General features: G+C 44.8%; 1 protein-coding gene across 1 annotated transcript in view; it reads left to right on the top strand.

The window, feature by feature from the left end:
- Positions 1 to 5,147, top strand: part of SLC52A3 (solute carrier family 52 member 3) — a 37,773-nt gene extending 32,626 nt beyond the window's left edge. The window contains exon 3 of the mRNA XM_069243310.1: positions 3,801 to 5,147. Coding sequence (XP_069099411.1) covers positions 3,801 to 4,013 — 213 coding nt within the window. The 3' untranslated portion in view covers positions 4,014 to 5,147. The remainder of the gene's footprint in view (positions 1 to 3,800) is intronic.
- The last annotated feature ends 4,716 nt before the right edge of the window (positions 5,148 to 9,863 follow it).

Raw genomic sequence — 9,863 nt, forward strand, 5'->3', positions numbered from 1 at the left:
TAAAGCCCCATATCTGGCCACTTTCAGTAAAGGTTTTTAGTAGTATGGACACCACCGGATGTGGTGACCCCACTTCCATTAAACCTCAAGACCTACCAGTTGAATATTGGGATTTGATGATAGGGTCAAATGGCAAATTCAATTGGTAAAGGACAGAGACATTGCTGAAGCAGGTTTGGAATTAGCGCATTTGACCTTGGCCAATGAGACCCTAGTAACCTAATAAAAATGCCAAGAATAACTACAGTGTCTCTCTCTGTCAGGATGGACGCACATATAGGCCCCCAAAAAGTTAGGGATGTTGTAGGAATGTGCCGGAGACGATGTCGGCTCGCACACTAGCTGCCCTGAAATGTAGCCTGTAGTTCTCAACTTCTTCGATTAAACCTTATTTCTTGGGTAGGTCCTGGTCATCTGAGATATAACTTCGTCGTGGCTCCTATGTGCGACACTTCTTCAGCAGTAGAGAAATAGGAGGCCATGCTGTGGAAGAAAGATCCTTGGTGCGAGCTCTGACTGAACTTTCACAAAACCCAGACACAGAGGTAACATGCTTGTGTGAGAAAATTCATGGGTTATTTTTTGTAACCAGGTCAGAAGAGTCATGGCAGCCCTCTTAAGATTATCCGCGAGTGTGTGTAAAACTATTGAAAAAACAAACTATAGTCACAGAAACTAAAATCTGAAAGGCCCACTCCAAGTTAGAAAAATAGATACAAATGAAATAAGGACAGATACAAAATGTGTGAAAATGCTACAGTAAGAATGTGCATGTGGAATAATTAGCTCTGAGGGAGTTAAATAGCGTTTCGTCTGTCTGGAAACAAATATAAAACGTATTCAGTAACCCGAAAGAGAAGAGTCTTTGTGGAGTTAAACCTCCTTACAAATAGTAGCACTTTCAGTACCAAGACAATAGTCCGTTATTAAAACTGACCACTAGACGGCAGCAGTGGGCAATGCTTCTAGATAAGAAATCTATGCTCAAACGGTACACAGAAAAAGAGTTGGCCGGGCCAAGACATTGATCTTACCGCTCTCTGCTGTTTGCTGGTTTCCCAAGTTTGGTTTATTTTACTTTCCACTCGGACAGCTCGATTTGGAATTTCGTAAACCAGCCTCTTAGTAGACCGGTTGGTTCAGAAAATCCCACACTGGTCGCAGAAATACTGGTAGCAATTTGATACCAGCATTTTGCTACCATTGTTTCGTATATCTGCTATATAGTTCTGGAGCAAGTACAAAAATACAGGATACAGACAAACACCTGTTTCTTTGCAAGGGTTGAAGGAGGGCACTCTTGGTCTGTATTCTGTGTACTGCGCAGTAGGCACCTTGGGTCTGCATCTTCTCAGGATCCCCAGAATCTATGCCCTAAACGAGCCCAACTCATTACATCCTCTAAGACCGCTCCTCTGTGGTAAAAGGACAGCCAGTGACTGGAAAGGTGTCCTCTTGACATACCGTGCTAAGAGAGCTATCAGTAGCAGTGGATATTAGAATTCCACTTGCTTGTAATCCAGTCCACGTGTGACCTGTGAGAGGGCCATGGAGACTTCAGAATAAGTGAAGGAGGCTGCTTTATCTTCAAGATCCCTGATTCCTGATACTGTCCCTTCCCTCCCCTGCCCATGTTTTCCATGCTCTAATTTTCTCCTTAATGTTGAGTCCTTCAGGATCACTACGATTTTAAGCAAAAGTTCTTTCTTCTGGGAATAACCTGTGGGCAGTTTTCTGGCATCTACACAAGTCCCTCAGCTGTTGCATACGATTGACTAATAACATAACCATAGCGTCTGGTAAGATCCTTTTATTTTTCAGGTCTTGAAAAAGCCCATCGCTGCTACTAGTGCGAAAGTAGACTCAAATGGGATTGGTCACCACATCGGTGGGACCTCTTTCTCCGTACCAACATGTAGGATATGACATATGGTCTCAAAGAGAATAGGAACTACCCAGACATCATCTAGAACTACCTGGAATTGAGAAGAGAAGATGAGACTTTTTTCCCAGAATCATGGTTCAAGTGTCTCTCAGAATCAAGAAATTCTTGTCTCTGTTCACAGCATGCAAGACTCTCACTTGCACTCTCTTTGCAGGCTACTCAGTTCATGATGCTGTACTACGCTCTATAGGCACCATGTACAACACCATCTCCAACTACTCATAGATGATACTTCAACCAACAACTCCCTGCAGCCATGCCGAACTAATGGAATAGCTTCTTGCTCAATAACCTGGAAAGTACTCTGGGCTAAGAAAACCCCATAGAAATGCTAGAATACAACACAATACAGTCTTTCAGAAATGTGTGTCCTGTATGGAGGCTCAAATAGGTCAAGCGTCTAAACACACAATTGCACTCACTCAAAAACTGAACATTAATAAACTAACTCTTGTGGCATCAAAGAACACCCAAAACTTGCTGCCTCAATGCTCTTCCATGCCCCCAAAAACTCACCCACGTCTTGGGCTCACTATCAGTGTTTTCTATTGTTTCCTTTCCCCTAAGTCCAGGGTCGGATTGGAAAGGTGGGCAGTTGTGCATTCAGCGATAGGCCGGTGCCTGAGGATCACCCATCGGCCGGTTTTCCCTGTCAGACCACTGTAATGGGGCAGCAGCATCATGGGCACTTCCCTGCCATGCTATCAAACTGAGGCTGGGGGCATGATCACCTCGGGCCCTGTGCCTCATGTGGCCTGGACCAGAAGCATTGTCACCCCGCCCCATTCCGTCATTACTTTCAGGCCATGTGGGCGTGGGGAGGGTGGGAGATTGCAGGGGCCAATTCTCACCTAAGCCCATGGAGCAGCAACAGGTGTGAGCTTTTCTTGACCCCTCCCCTGCCAGGCCATCGATCTGAGGCTAAAGTGGTCTAGGAAGAGGGTGAGTAAGAGAAATGGCATCGCTAGGGACAAGCTGTTGTAACTGCGGTCCTAGTGTCTTTTAGGCCTTGGTGTAGAGGTGGGGGGGGCGTTTACATAGGCTTCACTGTGAGGCCACCCTTTCCAGAGGAATAAAGACATAGAGTGTAGCGTGCTAGTCAGAGCTGCCAACATTGGAGGTCGACTTCCTGTGATTCTGGGAATATCCCGTAATCTCCCTCCCTAAAATAAACAAGCATGTGCAATGCAATGGGTCTCACATTTTCTCGAGTTAGAGCTATTAGCGTTGTAAACGCCTAACCGGACATTTCTTGCCACATAAATTGAAAAGTAAAAGAGTTTCACATAAGCGAGCCAATTCACAGCGCCACGGCCGCCATGAGCATCAGCGTGAAGAGACACAAAAGGAAAAAGACGTTCGCTTGCAGTCAAAGTTATCTGCAGAAGTGCAATAATCCATGTAACAGGGGCGATAGCCAAGGCGGTAATAAAACCTCCCCAAGGAGGGACAAACATAAACCATTTACCAAAGTCATCAAAGCATTTTTGAAGGGCAAGCCCACGAACGAGTGGTAGTGATGGGTGTGAGGTGGACGTTGTTAAAAGCCCAGATACATACCAACACGTCGGAAAAGCAGCACTTGTGCGCTGCTATGCTCGACCTAAAAAGGAATTTGATCTTGTGCAATGTAACTGGTTCTCCTGTAAATTGCTTCAATGCTTTTCGGCGGAGTTCACACTATATAAAACTACAAAAAATAATAATGATTTGTGAATGTGGGCCACTTTTTTGGGGGGTGCCCGGGCCTAATTGTGTTCCCAATCTGACCCTGCTTAAGTCTGCTTCTGATTGTCCCCTTTCAGTATTATCCTGATGTAGTGTGACCGACGCCTCTGTCATTCTCTTGTTGCAGGTGCTGTCCTGGGTCCTTTTCAGTGGATTACTCAGCTACGTGAAGGTGATGACGGCCGTGATCCTACGCGGTCACAGTCACAGCGCCCTCGTGTGGTGTGGGGCAGTGGTGCAGCTGGGCTCCATGATTGGGGCTCTTATCATGTTCCCGCTCATTAATGTCTACAGCTTCTTCCAGTCTGCAGACTTCTGCAGCCTCAAGTGCCCGGAGTGACCATGGGATGGGCAGGTGCAATCCAAGAGAATCCATGATGGAGTAATGGCTGGAAATGGGCCAAGAGTGAATGTGTTAGCAGAGCGTGATTGTTTTCAAGTCAGAAACTGCAGCCAATGGGGATGGTCAAAAGAAAATTGTAATCTCTGGCTTTAGATGCACACCTAATGAATGTGGCTTTAAGTCATGACAACAGCTACTACTAATATTTGTAAAGCCATATAGCATCTTTGACCTGAGGGTGTCAAGACATCATTCTACCTCATGCCGGCCAGTGTGGGCAGCCAATGGAAGAGTAATCATACCCAACTGAAAATTGCGTTTTAAGTTATTTTGTTAGAGGCCCGAAGCCTGGATCAGCCTCAGATCTCTGGGAACTTTATTCTAGGACTAGAAGCCTGGACAAAGAAGAACTTTGGGCCTGATTTAGAATTTGGCGGAGGGGATGACTCCATCTCAAACGTGACAGATAACTCGTCTGCTGTATTACAATTCCATGATATACTATGGACATCGTAATACGGTGGACGGCATATCCGTCAAGTTTGTAATGGAGTAACCCATCCGCCAACTCTAAATCAGGCCTTTTGGCACTTAACTAGTTTCGTGTTATACGTAGCGGGATTCTGCTTCAGCACCTTTGGGCACAGGTTGTTATTATAGAAGGCGGCAATATCATAAACTCTCTTGTAGCAGGACAGAGCTTGGACTGGAGAACAGCCTTGGTGTAAATGTCCATGCCAACCTCTCATCTCATCAAGAGGACATGAATCTCAAGTGATCCAGACTTACCCCAGTAGGTGTGGCTGTGAAGAAGGGTTCTCCCCATAGAACCATTTGGTAACAACATGGCAGTGATGGTGCATTTCAAAGCACAGATGTCAACACCATTGGCTATAGTCATAGGATTTGTATTGTGTTCTGACTAGTACTTAAATAAATATTGTCTCACTTAAGGTTTCCTTACAGCACGCAGAAGCAATATTACTCTGTAGAAAAAAACAATGTATTTGCAGACACAAATCCACTAGAACTGAATGCGCAGAAAGTGAGAATTCTAAACAGACCTTGTGCAGTCATGTTGATTTAAGGCTGATTCAACTATTATTAAAATCAGTGAGCTGCCAGTTTCACACATCTCTTTTGCGAGGCTTAATTTGTGTTAGTGGTGTCTGATGGGCAGCAGGGAATTACCAATGGACTCTTCTGCTGCTCAGGGCTAAGGACACTGGAGTGGCAGCAAGTCCCCACCCCCTCCACACACATACACAATCACCACAAGCCAGCTGCTTAAAGTCAGAGTCCATGATTCCCAGCAGCTGGGTCCCCTACACTTGTCAAGGCAATCTGGCTGCAGGGCCGTAGTGACCAAAACTTACTCCAGGCAGAGCTGGAAAACCTAATGCACATTCGCAAACAACAAAGTTTTCCAATTTGAGAGTAATTCCTTTTAACACCCCTAGTTAAAACCCCTCCTGCAGAAGGGCCTCAATGAATTCATATACATTTCCTGATGTATATATTGGTCATAGGAACATGCAAAAATGCCCAGTCTAATTCAGTACACGTGATGATGCTCAGGTTCACTTTACTCAATGCAGAAAATTAACTGATGTGTTCTTCTCTTCCAGACACTTAGGGCCAGATGTAGCAAAGGTTTTTACCCATTCTGTGTCTATGGGAAAAAGTGTTCATACATATGGCCCTTAGAGAGCAAACAGTCAGCCCCGCGGTAGGAGAATGCTACAAAAAATGTGGGGAGTGACAGACACTTAAGGCCTGATTCGAGTTTGTGTTACTTATCACATGTGATATATAACAATACCACATGGTATGTTATGTATTGGGCGCAATAAATAACACCTATTATGAGTTTGTGGGGAATAACATGAGGATTTTGGAGTTTAAAACGCCACAATCTGCATGGTATATTAAATAAAGTATGCTTTTACCCCCATTAAATTTTGGCAGGTTTGACCTGCTGAATTTTAACGAAGGCTGAAGTATTTAACACGTCAAATAATTTTCAGATGCATTAAATACCTAACAACTGGTAATTCCAACCTGTGCATAAACAGGGATTTATGAACCAGTTGGAATATACCGACCAACTTGTAATCAAGGGTCTCATTACAGCGCCTTGACCCCACACTTGATTAGCCTGCCCCTTGGAAATAAAGCCAGAGGGAGTGGCTTTGTTAAGTCAGTGAGATTCAGGGGGTGTGAGTCTCAAATATCCCAACTAAACAACAGTGAGCTGCAGGGTGAAAGGGAGAGATGACTAAGGTTCAGGATGGACTGTTCCCGTGGGGAGCAGGGTCAGTACTGATTTGTATTAGGTGAGCCTGTGGGGCTGATTTAAAGTTTGGCAGAGAGATACTCAAGATCTGCCAACTCCTGAACTTTTTTCATTGTGTCAGGAGGGGGCGTAACCACGAAGTGGGCATTGCTAAGTGCCGAGCACAGCTCAGTCACTTCAAAATCTACCGCCCCCTCTCATGACACGCCTCCACTACTCCCATAACACACACCCTCCCCTGCCAAAAAAACAAAATCAAAGCTTTTGATACTGCCAGCGATGTCCTCATAATGGACATCGGCTGAGCTAAACCTCCAAACAGTTAGCTAGAAACCAGCTCTCTGCAGGGGTTCCCAGCTACTTGTGTGCCCACTGTGTGATATTGGCTCTTCACTGGGTGACCGTGTGAAAGGAGCCGATACTGGGTGAGACATGGTGGTATTGTGTGAGTTGACAGGACTGATACTTCATTGCAGTGGTGAGGGAGTAATCTGTCTGCCAAACGCAAGCCAGGTCCACCTGCCTGATTTTGAGTCAGACGGGCAGGCTTCGCGATTTACATCGGTGCAGTAAAATTTACTCTATCAGTGTAAACATCCTCCAAAAAGTCCCAAAGGAGTAGGTGGTGTTTAAAGTAAGCCATCCGACGAACCTCCCTATTTAGAATCGATGGTTAGATATTTTTATTTTCTGTCAATCAACCCCAGATATATCTTGGTGGTGAGGAATGGAATAAAAAGAAAAATTAACCCACCTCAGGGGAGAAAACTCTCATGGTGTGTGGATCATTAGTGTTTTTTTTTTATTTTTCAAAATAAAACTCTTCTTGGATGTTTGTTTTTGAAAAATATAAAACACCTTTCAAAAATGTGACTGGCACCAATCTTGTTTGACAAAGACGCCCTTCAAACTTTTCCTACACTGACAGGAATCACCATGACGGCAGTTTTTGCCAATGTATAAGGATGTCCATGTGGCCAGCTCACATATCTTAGTTTGCCAAGTAGATTAAAGGCAGGGTGGTGGCTGCTATTCTGTCTGCATTTGCTCCATCTGCTAAAAACCTAAATCAGGCCTTGTGTGTAGAGTTGCACCGTGGGTGAAAAACAGTGAAATACAGTGGTTTGCAATGCTAGCCTGGGCAATTGCTAATCGTTAGTCTGTTTGCAAGCTGTTGCCATAAAATATTTTGGGTATTTTGATTGGCCATAGTATGTTTGGCAAGCAGATACTGTCACAGCTTATCAGACATACTGCCGCTAATGTTTAAGGCTTCTAAAATGTAGTAAATTTGCACCTTTTGAAGGAGTCCTTCTATGGGTACAGAGTTGCTACTTTTTTGGTAAACCATTGAATATATATATTTAAGCTCCTTATCCAAAAATGAATTTGTTAAACCTGCTAGTGAAATCAGGAGGATGGAAAAATCTAACACACACATAACAGACCCGACTCATGGCCCCAAGACCTAACTACCAAGCCAAGAATGCATTTATTTGGGAGGTGTCACATCTCAAAAACCCCTCCTAAATTGTGCGGGGGGGGGGGGTTGGTAATACCAGAAGTGCAGAGTTTGCTGGTGTTCCGAGTGAAACCCTGAGAATTACTGGGTGAAATGATAATTCCAGGTCTGAATCCCCTGGTAGTTTGTCTGTTCCTCAGTACAGTGTCCATTGGATTTCCCACTGTTTTGAGGAGCCACAAGCTCCAAGGGAAACACAAATTGTCTGTGTTGCTTTTGTGGTTCTCGCAATTTCCATTGGGGCTGGTAATACAGTTACTATCTGCACTGAATATTCTGGGACCCTCGTAATAATGCCCTAATTGGCTAGAGTTGTTCCCTTTAATAATATTCTATCTAAATAGGGGCAGAAAATCAAGATTTATCTCTGTAGGAGCACAGCACAGAATGCAAGAACACAGCACAGAGTAAAGGTTCTCTGAGCTCAATGGGTACCTTAGGAGCACAGCACAGCACAGACTAAAGAAGCACAACACTGGCTATAAGAGCCCTATTGATACTTCAGGAGCACAGCACAGACCAAGCAAGCACAGCACTGACTCTAGGAGCTCAGTAGATACTTCAGGAGCACAGCAGAGACGGAAGGAACACTGCACAGATTGAAGGGGAATGCACAGAGTACTGTAGCACAACAGAGGCTGCAGGAGCACAACACAGACTGCTAGCAGACAGCAGTGACTTCAGGAGCACAACACAAATGGTTGGCGTATCACATATTGCTGGAGTACAGCACAGACTACAGGACTACAGCACAGACTACAGGACTACAGCACAGACTGTAGGAGCACAGAATGAAAGAGCACAGCACAACACTGGCTATAAGAGCCTTGTGGATACTTTGAGAGCACAGCACAGAACCAAACAAACATAGCACTAGCTATAGGAGCTCAGTAGATACTTCAGGAGCACAGCAGAGATGGAAGGAACACAGAACAGACTGAAGGAGAATTCACAGAGTACTGTAGCACAACAAAGGCTGCAGGAACACAACACAGACTGTCCGCGTGCAGCAGTGACTTTAGATGCACAATACGATTGGTAGGAGTATCAGACATTGCATGCAGACATCACAAACTACAGAACTACAGCACAGACTGCACACAGCAGAGACTGTGGAAGTGCAGCACAGAATGCAAGAGCACACAATAGACTAAAAGGGCACAATACAGGTTATAGGAGATACTTTGGGAGCACAGCACAGTCTAAAGGAGCACAGCACTGACTGTGTGAGCCCAGTGGATACTTTAGGACCACAGCACAGAAGGCAAGAACACAGCACAGACCAAACAAGCACATCACTGGTTATAGTAGTTCTGTAGGTACATTGGGAGCACATCATAGATGGCAGGAGCACAGTTTCACGTAGGTTCTCATTATCCTAATGAGACTACTGTATTTGGGTGGCAGAATCACCTAAAATATGGGGTACTGGGTACAAGTCCACACCATGTGACACCTGTTGGCCTGATCCGGTTCTTCTGGCTAACTAGCAGCACCTCATGTCTGCCAAAGAGCAGGAATGATTGTGGCAACCAGGCACATGACAAGGAAGACTCCTCAGGGGAATCCTGGTTGATCCGATCTCATCCCTTTCTCTCAGTTACATTAGTCTCACACAGGCAAAGACAACAGAGGCAGAATATGGTTCAATAAGGATTTATAGAAGTAACTGCATCTTAGATAAAATGGCATGTATTGCAATAACTAGGATGATAAAATACACTAAGAGCAAAAAGGTGACGAGGAGTGTGAAACAAGAAAACAGTCCCACCATACAGTCAATAAGAGTGATGTATATCTTTCCTACATAAGCTATGTTATAGCACAGCATAATAAGCCCTTATCTGCCCTTCAGGTTTCCCCCCTGGGAAGACGACATCCCCCATACCTGAGCAAGGAAGCCTGTTGTCTAAAGAGACACCATCCCCATGTAGGCCAGGGATTCGGTAGTCTGAGCAAGCAGCAGCAGCAAAGGCAATCAGCATGCAGTTGTGGTCATCTGGCTGGAACCTTCCTCCAACGTGTATGG

Source organism: Pleurodeles waltl, chromosome 7 (genome assembly GCF_031143425.1).
Source record: "Pleurodeles waltl isolate 20211129_DDA chromosome 7, aPleWal1.hap1.20221129, whole genome shotgun sequence".
NCBI lineage: Eukaryota > Metazoa > Chordata > Amphibia > Caudata > Salamandridae > Pleurodeles > Pleurodeles waltl.